This window comes from Phlebotomus papatasi, chromosome 1 (genome assembly GCF_024763615.1).
Source record: "Phlebotomus papatasi isolate M1 chromosome 1, Ppap_2.1, whole genome shotgun sequence".
NCBI classification, from domain to species: Eukaryota; Metazoa; Arthropoda; class Insecta; order Diptera; family Psychodidae; genus Phlebotomus; species Phlebotomus papatasi.
In genome coordinates, this window is record NC_077222.1 from 99,359,409 (window position 1) to 99,375,999 (window position 16,591).

A 16,591-nucleotide genomic window follows, 5' to 3' on the forward strand; every position below is an offset into this window, starting at 1 on the left:
TTTCCCTACGAAGCTGCACAATCTCCCCATAGCTGCCTGAAGTTCGAAAAATTTCGAAATAAAATAGAAAGTTTGGTAGACTTTGATAGACAAGTAGATCTTGAAAAATTCGAAAATCTATTTGAAGATCCAAAAGATACTTTCTTACTTCTTGATAATTCCGCAAGGTTGCTGAGGTACATCCTGTTCGATTTTCGAAGTACTCAAGTGTCAAAACGTGACGGTCTTCATATTGTTGTGAGGAAAAAAACAGAACAACGACGCTTACTGTTCTTTTCTCATTATTTAATCACTCCATAATCACTGAGTAACTCTTTTGGCAGTTTTGTAATGTGATATTTGATAACTTTTCCGCACCTTCTTCGAACATTTAGTATGAAAATTCGAAATTGAATTTGAATTCTTCGAACATCAACGACTTTTTGTGCAAATAGAGTTCCATTTACCTTTTATCCAAGACACTATTGGAGAATCAAAATCTACTACTGATTGGGCTCACTTGGAAGTATTCAACGCGGAAATTTTTATTCGAAACGGCCATTTCGAAACAAAAGTGTCCCTACTAAGCTTTCTGCAGGGGAACATTTGTTTATGTTCGAATATTTCGATTTTCATGCCATTTCAAATCATCTGTTTTTTTTTTGTTTATCAAGAGATGCTGCCTTTCATTCCTTCTCTCGCGCATTATTACTATTTACATAAATAAACGTAATTATATTCAAGTGTTCAAAATAAATAAATATTAAAATTTAGTTGCACGATTTCATTTTAAATACAAAACTGAAGAGATTCATAGTAGTTAAAAATTAATAAAAAAAATAAATAGCACTAATGACGGAAGTTCGAAAAATTTCAAAATAGAATAGAAAGTGGTAGTCTTTCTATTTTAGCTGGGACATACATGGGAAAATTATGTCAGAGGGTGGAAAAATTTATCTCAGGACCAAACCACTAGGGGAAATTTCCCGAGACTCATTTCGCAATTTCGAAATAAGACGATTAGCCATGGGAACTTATTCACACTTCTAATTTCAGGATACCCTTTGATTTTGGGATTATCAGGGTTTTTTTCAATGTTTCATTTAGATTATTTCATAATTCAATCTTCCGAAGAATGAGAGATTCTTTCCTTCTCATTCTCAGGACAAAAAAAAATGTTTTAATATCAAAAACACTTCATATATGCCACACCCCTATGTAGGACTATCTCCAAAAAAAAGCGAGATAAATATATATAAGTTGATTGTGATACCAACCTTGAGCTGATGGTGTTGTTATATCTACGTATGCAGAACTTGGCAAAAGTGTTGATGGTACACCTCCTTCGCACAGTACCTGAAGAGTCGTGTTCTGGTTCAAGTGAAAGAAGAAAATATATATAAATTAATCCATCATGTCACGCACAGAAAAATACCCTCAGGCATAGCTTCTTTTTCCTCTGTCGGTTTACCTACCTTATGGAATTCCTCCAGAATCTTCTTCTCAGCCGTGGGCAGATTAGTTGTCACGTAGATTGAATTTTCATCTTCACCCAGAGGCTGAGATCTCACCTGCTGCGCCTCTGATGTTGTCAAATTGGAATCATATGGTATAACTGAGGGTCTCCCTTTGCGCGAAAGTCCCTTCTGTTTGGCAGTTATTTGTTGTTGTTGTCCGGAACTGGCAACAACATTATTCGGTGGTTGTGGTGCAATATGTTGCTGTTGCTGCTGCTGCTGCTGCTGCAACTGCTGACTGCCATCCACAACGCCCACATTACCCACAATTTGGTTAACAACACCCGGCTGTGCCAGTGCCAATCCCTGGGCCAGGCCATCCGTGAAGCCCGCCTGCATCTGGAACATGCGCATCTGGGCGAGAATTGAGTCAGTTTGCGGAGTTGTCAGACCACCCTTTACCCCATCCAGGATTACATTTGTCCCCGCAACGTCACCAGCAGCAGCTGCAGCTGCAGCTGCTGCCATCATCTGTTGCTGTGCCGCTTCATCCTTCCCCTGCAACTGCTGTTGCTGTTGTTGTTGCTGTTGCTGCTGCTGATGCAGCATCTGATGATTGGACACACGAATAGCTTCGGGAACATCATGCAAACCCGGTGGAGCTGTTACCAATTGCTGATTCGACTGTTGCTGCAATTGCTGCTGCTGCTGTTGCTGCTGTTGCTTCGGTTGATGCAGCACAAGTGGCTGAATTGGCTGTGGCAGTTGTTTCTGAATTTTTGCCTCTGCCGCTGCTGCCTGTATCATCAATTGGCTATTGTTGATGACATTGCTGGGTGTCTGTGACATTTGATTGGCATTTGCCATCGAATGCGGATAGTCCAGCAATAGCTGTACCACCCCAATATGTCCACCCTTAGCAGCCTCAATTAGCATTGTGCTGTTATCTTTGAGCTTATAGAATGGATCAGCACCACTCTTGAGCAGCAATTCAACAACAGCCTGATGCCCACCAGCACACGCTAGGGATAATGGAGTATGATCATTGTTGGTTGTCTGACGATTCACATCTGCCCCCTTGGCAATGAGAAATTTAACCGTGCAAATATGACCAGCTCGACAGGCCTTCATCAATGGTGTACGACCACCCTCAGATTCATGCTCCAATTCTGCCCGATAGTACAGTAACACCTCAGCCACTTCAGTATGACCATTTTCGCAGGCATACGTGAGGGCTGTATCACCCGTTTGGGTCTGAGCATGAACATCAGCATTGTTCTCCAGCAGAAATTTCACAAGATCCAAATGACCCTCTTGTGCTGCCTCCATCAGTGGCGTCGATGCGCCCAATTCAATGTCCGCACCATTTTTTATCAGATAGTCCGCCACTTCTAAAAATCCACCGCAACACGCAAGTGTCAATGCTGTCTCTTGAGTCTCCTCAGTTTGAGCATTGATATTTGCACCTAAAAACCCAACAACAACAAAAATCAGCGTTGGGTCCGTATTTTAAGACATGAAAAGACTTTTCAAATTTTATTGTACTATCCTTTCTCTTCATTCTCGTATAAGAAAACAAAAAATATATTCGTTCTATACGCGTTTATCATTTGTCTTGTACAGTATGAAATTACAGTATGAATCGGTCAGCAAAAAAATGCTAACCGGTCAGCAGTTCTCGAACAAAAAGTGCTAACCTAATATATGGAAATGGTAGAATTGAAGTCGGATAGCATTTGCTGCTCACTAGGTTAGCGGAGATTGGGGCAAAAAGTCCCAAAACGGATATTTTTTTTTACAAGCTACCCGAGCGCCCCAGAAATTTCTAATTAGCGCAGTTTTACTGTGTTATCACACTTGCACATTAAAATTTTAATATGATTCACATTAATTGTCGCTGGTGAGAGTCCAAATGTGTAATTTGTGTGTTTGAATCATTTTATATTCAAAATTTGATCTATTTGTTGATAAAAAGGTAGACTTGGCCCGCAAAATTTGATATAAATTGAATTATAGCATTAATGCGAAAAATTAATGCGATTTTCTCTTTAATTTTTTAATGTGAAAAATATTTATGCTTGAGGTAAATTTAAACTTATTTTTGCAGGCCAAGTCCACTTCTTTATCAATAAATAGAAAAACCCCAAATATTAAGTGACTCAAAAACACAAATAACATAATTGGACGCTCACAAGCGACAATTAATGTCAATCACATTAAAATTTTAATGTGCAAGTGTGATAACGCCGTTATAGGAAATTTATCGCTCTACAACTTTGTGAAAGTCATTTTCCTATATTTTATAAGGAAATACATTTACCGAGCTGTTTTCTAGAAGGTAATTTCGTGGCCATTCTCAAAAATGCTGGGACAAATAGTACCAGGCATGGAATATTAACACAATTTGATTTGCTTTATTACGGGATTCCATAAATTTAAAAAATATATATATCTAATTGACATAGGGGAAAGGCTCATAATTTTGGACAGTTTCTTATTTTCGACACTTTGAGGATAAAATTGGACACTAAAAATAAATTGATTAAAATTATGGATTTTTGTTCCAATATTTGATGAATAATGAATTCTATCTAAATATTTGTTCTTTTTGGAAGATTTTAACACTAAATATACGTTAAATTTTGAATATGATTTGAGTTAAAATTGCTTTGTTGAAAATTCAGTGTTAGCAATTGCTTACGAGAAATATGACAAAACTTCGTGTTTACTTTCTCTCTTATTTAGCTGTGATGAAGTACTATCAATATTTCTTTGCTCTTTTTGGGTGATATATTGAATATTCATTGAATATTGTGTTGATTCACGTTAGTAGTGATTTGTACATTTGACCTTAAGTGAGATTTGCCTTGTGAATTACGTTTTTCGTGTGAAAAATGGGCAATTTTCAACGAGATTCACCAGTGAGGTGATAGTCCTTATTTTGGACAGGTGTTTTCTCTCAAAATTTCGTGAAGTTTTAGCTTTTGTGATGACTAGGTTGGACAAATGCCTGAAGAAAAAAAGGAGCATCATCTCTACAAAGGAGATGTAGTGAGAAAAGCCTTGAAAGGCTTCCGGAAAGGCTGGGGAATGCGTGAATCCGCGAGTATTTGGATTATCGAAGTCAACTCATTTTAATGAATGATATGGAAAGTTTCCAGGCTTCTTGTGATATTCTTCGATTCCTTTACATAAACAGGAAGATTATTTGGTAAGATAGGTTTTTGAAATGAAGAACAATGGGTATCCTATTGAGATTAATTAGCTGTCCAAAGATGCAACCAAGTTGTCCAAAATAAGAGTCAAATTCACCTCTACATATCAATTCATTTTTAAACATATTAAAACTAATTTTAGTAAAAAAAAAAAAGACGATAAATAGCTTGCCAAGTTTCTAAACAACCCTTCTGAACAGAGAGTAACAAAAGAAATCAATTAGTATTAAAAATATCGCATTTAAAACTTGGGACATCGATGCTTATAAGCAGACTGTCTAAAATTATGAGCCTTTACCCTATTTTCATAGGAAAGTTATTCATCTACACCTTTGTAACACAGCGTTTTCTCTATCTGAACGAAATAAGCACTTTTTAAGTTATTTTAGAAAAAAAAAAACACAAAAGACTGCAAATCGTTTGCCCAATGCAAACAACAAGCGGCGAGACATGACTATGACGTTTTTTTTTCGCCGTGAGACATCAGAAATTGTTTCGGTTTTTCTTACTTTTTGCTCCATACCTTTTGTTACTTTTTACCCCAAGTTGTCATTCTTAATAAAAGGGGATTTCTAGAGATAAGAATCTTTGTTAAATTCTAAAATAGATAGCGGATTCGTATTCAAAGAATCCAAAACATAAAGGAAATATTCACCATTGCATCAATTTTGAATATACAATAAGTAAAAATTGATATCTATTGCAAGGAAATTATTTCAAAAACAGGACTAAAAATTGGAATATTTTCTCAAGAAGTTTCTCAAAATCAACTTTTTAGAAAAATATTAAAAAAGCCCTTCTAGATACAGAAGGAAATAGTTTCCACAAATTTGCAGAAGAACAATAAATTTTCTATTAAAAATCGTGCTGTTTTGAAATACCTCACGTTTTCTGGAGCTCGTGAAAAAAATATCCTTTTGCTACATTTTGCTCTAGGTTCTCCCAAAGAAAATTTTTGATTTATCGGTCAAAGAAATTTTAAACCTTCATAATATGGGCTTTGTCAGATCATTTAATGGACAAGTATGTAACCATATTCTACAGCGAAAAACTTGAAAACATATTTTGCAGTTAAAAGTTTCATCCGTAGTATATAATTTATTATTCAATTTAAACTCGTGGTTGCTTTCCTAGAATATTCTATTCAGTTATTTTTTATTTACGCACCATTTAACAATACATTCATTTAATTTACCACATTTTTCAATTCTGTATGTTATTCTGATCTTCTTATGTATTTTCTGAAGATTTTTGTTTTAGCTGAGTTTTTTTTCTATCGAATATATACCAAAGAGCTCAAACTTACTCCCATTTTCTTATCAGCAATTAAATTAAATATTCCCAAATCAAAATAAAAAAGTTTACTATACCTCGAAGTGGAAACTGTTCAAACATTTCTTTAAAAAAAATAGTTCCGAAATCTCAAAATTCTCTCACTGTTAATTCTGCCCTCTAGCGGTGGACACAAGAAACATCCTGATTATAAATAGTAAGTAGGGTAAAATAGTGTATTTAGAATCATGTCTATTTTGGAATTTTGAAATTTTCTCACTGTTGCAGATGGTCAAAGAGAAAAATAACGCCACGAAGAAGTATAAGACTTTCCATTTGAAAGTACTTCTTCGTCGTTTTTTTTTCTTTGTGCCATCTAAAACTGTTTAAAAATCTCAAAGTTTCAAATTAGAAATTATTCTAAATTATCCCATCTTACTCTACTTTTCAGATCATTCGGACACTGCGCTGTTTATTTTTAGTTTTGCATAGGTTTTCTCATTAATTTTTTATATACTTAACACAAAAAATAAAGAGGAAGGGGTTTATTTAAATTACTTAGTTTTTAGTATTTCCGGCACAAAATTTTAGGTTTTCAATTATTTGCCATAACTTGTAAATAAATCATTTTGATATTGAAATATTAAAATTTAGTTATTATGGCGCTGGCAGACCTTTTCAATTGAGTGAATTTCAACCGAATGAAATTCTAACCTTTTACTCTTTCAAACTGAAATTAGATGTAGCTGTCCCTTTCTGTCAAATGCAAATTGATATTGAAATTGAAAATGAAATTGAAATTCCAATTTTCATTTGACAGAAAGAGACAAATATAGCTTATTTTAGTTTGGAAGAGTAAGAAGTAAAATTTCAATCAATTGAATTTTACTAAATTGAAAAGGTGTGCCAGCGCCATTACTGTTTAGGATGTAGGGAAAAGCTTTCAGGCTTCGCACACATTCTGGCTTCGAAAACTTCATACTTCCTCATATTCCTTAAATAAATCTGACCTGCCCTATTTTCTGAAGAAAATAGATCAGTTTCGTTAAAGGAATATGGGAAAAATATGAAGTGTTCGAAGCCAGAGTATGTGCGAAGCCTCAAAACCTTCCTCTAAATATTGCGATTTTATTCAGAATCTTTTTGCATCTGCTACAATTTCCTGAAAAAAATTAAAATAAATATGATTTGGACTCACCTTGCGACAGAAGCAATGCCACCATTTCTTCATGTCCCTCTCGTGCTGCCTCCATAAGTGGTGTATACCCCTCATCATTCACCTCCTCAATATTGGCACCACGTTCAATCAGCAACATTGCCAGATCAACGTGACCACCACAAGCAGCCAATGTGAGAGGTGATTCAAAGGAGTCCGTTGGCATATTGACCTGTGCGCCAGAATCAAGCAAAAGACGCGCCACTTCAACATGCCCATCCATGGATGCTTCCATGAGAGCCGTATGCATCTCATCGGTCTTGTGCTCCTGATCAGCTCCAGCTTCTAGCAGGAATCTCACCATATCGAGGTGACCCTTGTAGCATGCAAGCGTAAGAGCACTTTCCTTGAACTCATTCGAATGGGTATTGATGCCGGCGCCATGTTCGAGAAGGATCTAAACAATGGAGAAAAGTCAAATATTTATACTCCTTCTCCATTATCTTCCTCATTTTTCCACCAGAAAAAAAAAAACAAAACAAAACACAAAAGAAATTCCTTCAATATTTTCTCCTCTCTGCAGCAACTAAAATTCAAGTTATTTTATTGACTTTTCACCAAACTGTGCCAAAAGAAATTATAATTTCTTCTTCTTCTCTTCATAATGATAAAGTTTTTAAAGAGATTTAAGAAACAAGATGAATATATTACGCAATCACCAAAAACTTTGGGAGACTGAGAAATTCTTCTTACAAAATGTGAAAAGTGCTTGGAAAATTTTCCATAATAATAAATACATATATACATAAGATATAAATATTCAATTATGCTGAATAGTCATTTTATTTCTTTTCATAAACTTCTGTAGCAATAAAAAAAACTTAGCAGAAGTTTTAATTAAATTATATAAATAAAAAAAATAAATAAATGACAGACTTTGAATTAGCTACAATTAACCAAGTTCAGCGGAAAGGTATTCTGGTTCGTTGATTAGCAAATTATTTGGCACTTTTCCATCATGAATCATCAGAAAAATTTTCCATTTCATTCACACAGAAATACATTCAATTTATTGAACTAATCCAATCGCATTAGGTTACATGAAAACCCTACAAACAAGTATTCTTAATATTTCATTTGTTATGACTTTTTTTTATTAAAAAATTCAATTGGATTGATATTGTGGCTCAGACAAGATGCTAAAATAATCTAATTCTATTCTCTGAATACAAAAACTTTGAATAAAATGATCGATGGTAGATATTTTTCACATTTTTGCTTGAACAATAGGTTAGTTCGAAAAGTTTTAGGTTATGTTTAAGCTAACCTCAAAAATCAACACTGCGTTGCAGAAGGCAATTATTTATCAAGTAATTCAATTAATTTTTTAATTCCCCTTATTTATTTATCAGAAAGGGATGACGAAGCGTCCTATGTTTCGAGAGGTGCTAGAACTCATGATTTAGATGCCATTCCTCAAAAATACTTTCGCATCATTTACCGTTTACCGGTTCTCAATCGACTTGAACCGATTCAAAAATCACTCAAAAGGTTCCTCAAAACAGTTTTAAGAGTAATAAAATTGTTTTTCGGATAAAAATTACTTATCGATTCGTAACCGGTTCACAATCGATTTGAACCGATTTATAATTCATACAAAATATTGCCCAAAATGCCTTTTTTCAGATAAAAATTAATTATTGAAAATTAAAGTTAGTTAGATTTAAATAGGCTCAAGCTTATCAAAAATTCTAAGACCTTTGACCTGAAACATGATATCGTTCGGTTGGAAAATGCGCCCTCTAGAAGAGCCTTTTAAACCTTTGACTATACTGCATTAGCGGAAAGTACTACTTCAGTACTTTAATTTTACAAAACAACTAACTAAAGTACATAGTTTGCTTAACCCATTCCTTACCATGGTATTATACATCATACGCAAATTGAGTGATTTTAGATGATTTATTCCAGGGCAATTGATTTTCGAGTTTCTGTCGGGAATGGATTTTTAGTTACTTTAGTCCTTCAATTACTTGAAAAAAAAAAGGCCGACAGAGATGGGAAAACATTTTGTTGTTCTTTTCTCGCTTCGCGTGAAGTTATGCAAAAATTTTGCTCAAAATGGCGGACGGAAAATGCGACATCCCCTCGATTTTGTTAAAATTTACCTTCATCCTCTTTCCTGATTTGAATTCTGATTGCCAATGTGTTTTCTTGGACAGTTATACCTAACGCACAATAACTTTTGTTTAGTAAACATGTTTTTGACATTTCAATGAGAGTGAGTGAGATCTCAATCTAGTCATCTCGCTCACTCTTATAAGAAATTTTGAAAACATGTTTACAAACAAAAGTTATTGTGCGCTGGTCATTACTCTATCTAAATCAATAGAGTTTGTAATGAATTAATGTACAGAATTTAAATTCAGTGACCGTTAAGACGCGTGTTTGAGGGCGGCTCCCCGCACCCCCATAATGGATAAAAATTATTTCTTTTCAAAAAATTCATCTATTAATCTGTAGGAAACTAATCCCAAAAAATTAACATTATAATCTCAAGTATTTCTTGTACATCGACTGAATGTGTTAATGAGGTCTACAGCAAATATGCACTACAGAAAATCACCCATAAAATTGGTTTAGATGCTTCAAAAATGGTGATTTCGACGCAATGGACCAAAGGACCAAAACCAGTTGTTGGCACTGATCCTTACCGTGTATTGACAACGAGATGGCAAAAAGCTTTAGCTATTAAAGAACGATACCGTAAATAAACGATCTTTTGTAATTTTCTAGAAATATTGGTTATTGGAAATAGGGTTTCTACTGTTTACCTGGTGAGGCCGGTAATGGTAAGGCGGCGGCAAATGCAATCACTAAACAGAATTTTGGGTTAATAAAAATATTATCTTATATTCCACCTTTCAATGATTAAAAAATTGGAAAATTTAGTTGATAACCTAGTAGAACTCATTCTAACCTCAAAATTCTAACTAATCCAGGCTGTTTAAGTGTTTCTGAAGTGTTCGTTAAGTTCTTTAATAAAATGATTATAGATTATTGAATTAGACAAAAAGAACCCACACTAGTTATTTCCTAAGAGAAGCGAATCTTCTTTCTCAAATTTGAATCAAACATAACCTCAAATTCTACACTAATTTCTATAGAAAATAAAACCATTAGCACTATTTTTACCTTAAAAATTTTTAGAAACAACAAATAAATTAAGATAATTGTGTTTTATTGAAAAACTAACCTTGGATTCAATCATGAAACCGTCTAATCGTGAAATACCCCAAATGAAAGGTTATGTTGAACATTGAGGTTATATTTTATTTCAAAACGAAATTCCTTAATTAATTTTTGTTCTTTCAGCAAATTTCTGTATTTCTATACCGAAAGAAGATGAATCGAAAAATCTTCCTATTAATATAAAAGTAATTTATTATTTATGCCGATGAGATAAATATTTAATAGGTTCTAAAAGTACAAAAAGGGGTGAAATTGTGAACGTAAACTTCGACAGAAGTCTATCAAATACCTAATAGAATAGTTATTATCGTTTTATTTAGCTTACAGATGAAAAAAAGTGAACATAAATAAAACCGTTTTTATTATGGGAAAATAATTAGCTTCAATCATTTTCAAATTTACGTTGTTAGTTCCTAATAAAACATCGCTTTGTCATCTAATATGCATAACCAGGTAAATTAAAATTCTTTTTCAAAGAGATTGAGAATTACAAATATGCAATTTTTACCTTTCCCCATTAAACAATCTGAGAATTTTTGTTTTCATCAGGAAATCCCACAAAAAAAAGTTCTTCAAACATGAAACAGAAAGTGCTTTCTAATCTCAGCTCTCTTGACAAACAAAGCTGCAAGAAATTGATTTATCTTGCAGTGAAGTAACAAAGGAAGTAGCCATTTTGGCTATTACTACAACTAAAATTTTCCCTCCACAGAAAAATTGTCTGCCAACGTGACCCTATTACTGAAAAACCAAATCGATTTTCATGAAATTTTTCAAAGCTTTATAGAAATTTACGAGAGAGAATTCAAACACATTCCACAATTTCTCTCACTCTAATGCTTCCCTCATCATCAAATTCCCTTGCACTTTTTTCCTATTCTCAACAATTGTAGTGAAATTGATTGACAATGGCTGATGATTCAGATGAATACGGGTTTATAAAATGTCTCTTCTAATGAACACATGCAAAATTAATTAAATAAATAAATAGGGGATTTAATTCGTTCGATACTTACAAAATATACAATTATATTTGTCTAATGGCCCCTGACAAACTTGAAGATTGAGATTGGATTTGAAATTAAGCCATAAGTCGAAGGTCTGTACAACCAATTAACAGATTATTCCCTAAAGTAAGATCAAAGGGTAAAACAAATTACTCCACAAAGCAATAATGCAACTGTAAATTTTGTTTAAATCCTTTGTATACTTTCATATTATTTCTATTATCTTAAATTACTTTTCTTGCTTTAAGCTTTGTGGAAACCAGTGACAAATTCCAATAAGCTTTTGGTAGTTACGATATTTTTCAGACAACCTCGATGCAATTCCATTTTGGAATGTATGCAAATTTGATTGTAAGCTGAATTTTGGGGACAAAGAATCGTATCCAGCAAACGGGGAATGGATAAAATGGAGTTGAAGAGTTTTTTTTAACTCCAAAATTCAACTCAGAATTAAATTGACACGAATTTCGAGTTCCAAGCATCCTGTAGTTAGCCACGTAAGCCGTGTACATAGATAAATATATTTTGTAACGAAATGCTCGTAAATCGTATAACCCAGTAGAAAGTTAGTAAAAGTTTGTACTATTTCAAAAACATCGTTTATAACATGACCATTTGACGAGCATTTTTTGTTTTTTCAAACATTTGTTCGTACATGTTTGTTTGTGTGACAAAACTTTACGACCAAAAGACAAAATTCTACAAACATTTTTTTGTGTTTACGAATAATTACGAACAAATCATTCTAAACGAACAAAAAATCCTCGTCAAGTGCTCATATTAAGAACAATGTTTGTAAAAATGTACAAACTTTTACGAACTTTTTTGTAAGTCTCCAGTGGGAATTTACAAACATTTACGAACAATTTTACAAAATATTTTTTTCTGTGTATTTTACATAGTCTAAAGGCAAAAGCTCTACAAAAGAAAAATAATCACTGCTAAAATGGTTGATTGAAATCGCTTAATAAATATAAAAATAGAGTTTGGTAAAAATCAACGAACGGACTGTCACGATATTAACACGATTTTAGCTCAAATCATATTCGTGATTTCTGAGTATCAAAACGTGTTCATACAAAGTTTTTTGGGATCAATCTGCTCAGTCGGACGAGGTCTGCTTTAACCTTAGACTACGAAAGATAAGATTTTTTGGGGTTTTTGGAACTTTCGGAATCCCGGGATTATCGGAATCCTCGGATCTTTGAACTTTTGGTATGGCGGGATTAGGAACTATCCTGATCACAGAATTATCAGAACTGCGGCGGAGTTATTGCGATCCTTAGGTCTTTGGAACTTTTGGAATCCTGTATTATCAGAATCCCGACTTATTGGAACTTTCGGAATTTCGGAGTTATCAGAATCCTTGGATCTTTTGATCTTTTGATATTCCAGGATTAGGAATTATCCGGATCAAGAGATTATCGGAACTGCGGGGTTATTGGGATCCTTGGGAGCTTTTGGGATCCTGGATTATTGAGATCTTTAGATCTTTGAAGCTTTTGATATCACGGGATGAGGAAATATCTGGATCACGGAATAATCTGCGGGGTTGTTGGGATCCTTGAGTCTTTGAAACTTATGGGAACCTGGGCTCTTTGGAACTTTCGGGATCCCGGATTATCGGGATCTTTAGGATCCTTGGGTCTTTGGAACTTTCGGTTTCTCATGTAAATAAGCTATTTGCCAAGGTTTGACAGTGTATGAAACGATTTCTTTTTAAGAATATAATAGTCGTTCCCTGATCGATTGTTACTTCAGAACGATTTCCGGAATCGTCCACTGTTGATCGTTTTTTTCACGTCGGTTTACTCTCACAATTAAGCTACTGAATTTCCTAGAACAAGTTTCTCAGTTTTTAGTGTTTAATTTCACAAAAGGAATGTTAAAAATTTGACAAAGGAATTGCTTGACTGCCTGTCTTTACTTGCCTAATTTGACCTTCAAGGGCCTCTATCTTTTCCGAAACGTCTGATATTTGAAAATTTGTCCGAAAGAAATATGCTAGAAGCTTTTGAACTAAGTTAGAGGAGTGTTAACTTCAAACGTCTCAAGCTTGGAACACCTCAATTTTTTCTATGTTCTTAATGAATTTGATCCATGGCTGTTTTGAGAATTCATTACAAATTAAAAAAAGTTAAGTTGTCCGAAGGTAGCGCGCTTTCCAGTTTTTCGCGAATAAAAGTAAATTTCCACACTGAAACCTGCATCATCATCATCTTTTTCAACCGCTTATCTCTATTGGGTTCGCGAGCCCATGACATTAAGGGTGACAGTCTACACCTGTCGATCCTCCACCACTTTAGGAAGATGTTCGGATTCGATCCCAATGGCACTCCAAGGAAAAGATCCTGAATTTGATTCAGGCACCTTGTTCTAGGTCTGCCCCGAGGTCGAAGTCTTCTTACCCTGGGCTTTTTGAAACTTTCCGCATCCCGGATTACCGGGATCCTTGGACTTTAAGACCTTTTGATATACCAGGATTAGGGATAATCCGGATCATGGGAATATAGGAACTGTGATGTTATTGGGATCATTGGGTCATTGGAGCTTTTGGGATCCTGTAATCTTTGGAACAGTCGGGATCCCAGGAGCATCGGGATCCTTGGAACTTTTGGAATCCCGGGATTAGAGATTGTCCGAATCACGAGAATATCGGAACTGTGAGGATATTTGGATCTTTGGAACTCTTGCTATCCTAGGATTAGGTATTATCCTGATCACGGAATTCCTGGGTCTTTGGAACTTATGGGATCCTAGGCTTTTTGGAACTTTCTGGATCTCGGATTATCGGAATCCTTGGACTTTTAGAACTTTTGATATACCGAGATTAGGGATTATCTGGATCACGGGAATATCGGAACTGTGAGGTTATGGGGATCATTGGGTCTTTGGAGCTTTTGGAATCATAGAATCTTAGGAACTGTCGGGATCCCGGGAGTATCGGGATCCTTGGAACTATTGGAACTTTTGGAATTCCGGTATTAGGGATTATCTAAATCACGAGAATATCGGAACTGCGAGGTTATTGGGATCCTTGGATCTTTGGAACTTTTGGTATCCCAGGATTAGGGATTATCCTGATCACGACATTATTGGGTCTTTGGAACTTATGGGATCCTAGGCTTTTTGAAACTTTCCGGATCCCGGATTGTCGGGATCCTTGGAATTTTAGACCTTTTGATATACCGGGATTAGGGATTATCCGGATCACGAAATTATCAAAACTGTGGGGTCAGTAGGATCCTTAGGTCTTTGCAGATTTTGGAAGCCTGGAATCTTTGGAGCTTTCGGGATCCTGAATTATCGGGATCCTCAGGATCCTTGGATCTTTGGAACTTTTGGAATCCCGGTATTAGGGATTATCTAAATCACGAGAATATCGGAACTGCGAGGTTATTGGGCTCCTTGGATATTTGGAACTCTTGGTATCCCAGGATTAGGATTTATCCTGATCACGGCATTATTGGGTCTTTGGAATTAATGGGATCCTAGGCTTTTTGGAACTTTCTGGATCCCGGATTATGTGAGGTCTTTAGACGTCTTTGACTCCCTTATAACATAAAGATGTTCGGGTTCGATCTCAAGGCACTCCAAGACAAAGATCCTGAATTTGATTCAGGCACCTTGTCCTAGGTCTGCCCCGAGGTCGAGGTCTTCTTACAATGGTTTGCTTAGCTTTTCTAGGGAATCTTTCTTCCTGAAACTTGCATTGTACTCAAAAATCAAGTCTATTAGGGGCATAAGATATCTGATAAGGAAAACATTACTCAAAAAGTGTAAATTGCAGGGGAAGGCTTTTAGGCTTCGAAAACTTCATACTTGAACTTTAGTTGCTGACATCATGAGGGTCTTTTTTTCTTAGAGATTTTAGTGCATCAGATAAGATCAAAAATTGGTCATAGCTTCAAGGGGTATAGAATTCAGGAAATGAACTCAATATACCCCTGTTTTATTTTGAAGCTCAGGTCTCGGATTTAATCATTTGCACAAAGGCTAAGGAAAAGAAAAAATAACAAAGAAAAAGAGGGAGAATTTTGATGTCTTACCTTGGCAACTTCAACATGTCCAGCTGATGCAGCTTCCATCAGTGGTGTATGACCATTCTCATTGTGATCCTCAACATTGGCACCATGTGCTAGTAGCTCTTGTACGGCTGCCACATGTCCACCAGCACACGCATACATGAGAGGTGTATTACCTATTGGAGTGACTATTATCAAAAATATCCACATATAAACACATATAGAAATATTCTTACGCATCATTGTCAAATTTTTTTTGTTTCATTTTCTTTTCTTTTTTTGTTATCTTTTTATACTAACCAGTTGATGATTGGGCATTTACATCAGCTCCATGACTTATCAAGAGCTTAATGATATCAACATGTCCAGCTGATGCCGCCTCCATCAATGGAGTACAATCATTCTTCTGACCGCGATCTTCCACCTGAGCAGACATTGCCAACAACACCTGTTACCGCAGTAAAAAAAAATCACAGTCCACAAACACAGAAAAAAAGGACATATTTTTAGCATATTTTTTCGGTCATTCTCCATTCAACTCAATAATTTTTTTTTTGGGGGGTATAGGAACATGTCTCTCACCTGCGCAAGCTCATAGTATCCAGCAGAACATGCCAGAGAAAGTAAAGATTCGCCATCATCGGTGCCCTCGTTGATTGTACTATTTCCCTCGCCGAGGAGACGACGTACCGCATTCACATCATTATCGGTGCAGGCAGCAATTAAGGAACGTGAGAGTAAACTGAAACCACGAAGAATTCTACTTTAGATGAGTTTTGATCCTTAACAATTTTCATCGAAATAATTAAATTGTTTATTAGTTTGTGGCAGAAGCATTAAAATCCAAAAAAAAAGTACACACAACATTCATTTTTTTTTCTTTTTTTTTAATAGCTAATCACAAAGCATTGATGGCGATTTTGTTTTTCGTGTTAGACAAAAGTGAATGATTTCATTTTCAAATAATTTCTTGGTAAACTTACTTCTTGTCACGTGGACTACTGTCAGATCGCATTCTATTCAAAGCTTGGGCAGCTTCATCTGTAAAGAAAATAATTAAATAAAAAAAAACATTTAAAAAATAAAATAGACTTAAAAAACCCGTTTTTATTGAAATGAATTGTCATGGTTTATTTCATCAGAAATCGCATTTATGATGGTAGCCCTTGTGTATTAAAAAAAAACAACATGAGAGTGGATTTATGATTGAATGTAATTGCTGTTCTTA

At 35.1% G+C, this 16,591-nt stretch overlaps 2 protein-coding genes across 38 annotated transcripts in view; one reads left to right on the forward strand and one right to left on the reverse strand.

Moving 5' to 3' along the window:
- Positions 1 to 16,591, forward strand: part of LOC129810024 (GTP-binding protein Di-Ras2) — a 216,397-nt gene that overhangs the window by 199,576 nt on the left and 230 nt on the right. The window lies entirely within an intron of this gene.
- Positions 1 to 16,591, reverse strand: part of LOC129810012 (ankyrin repeat and KH domain-containing protein mask) — a 62,802-nt gene that overhangs the window by 22,503 nt on the left and 23,708 nt on the right. For 18 of the 37 annotated variants that reach the window (XM_055860227.1, XM_055860202.1, XM_055860234.1 and 15 more), the window contains 7 exons: positions 16,347 to 16,404; positions 15,946 to 16,123; positions 15,664 to 15,811; positions 15,388 to 15,551; positions 7,122 to 7,536; positions 1,455 to 2,902; positions 1,257 to 1,350 (listed from right to left, as the gene is read on the reverse strand). In XM_055860227.1, the coding sequence (XP_055716202.1) occupies positions 1,257 to 1,350; positions 1,455 to 2,902; positions 7,122 to 7,536; positions 15,388 to 15,551; positions 15,664 to 15,811; positions 15,946 to 16,123; positions 16,347 to 16,404 (2,505 nt within the window). The remainder of the gene's footprint in view (positions 1 to 1,256; positions 1,351 to 1,454; positions 2,903 to 7,121; positions 7,537 to 15,387; positions 15,552 to 15,663; positions 15,812 to 15,945; positions 16,124 to 16,346; positions 16,405 to 16,591) is intronic. The other 19 variants (XM_055860233.1, XM_055860222.1, XM_055860217.1 and 16 more) reach the window with 3 other exon arrangements.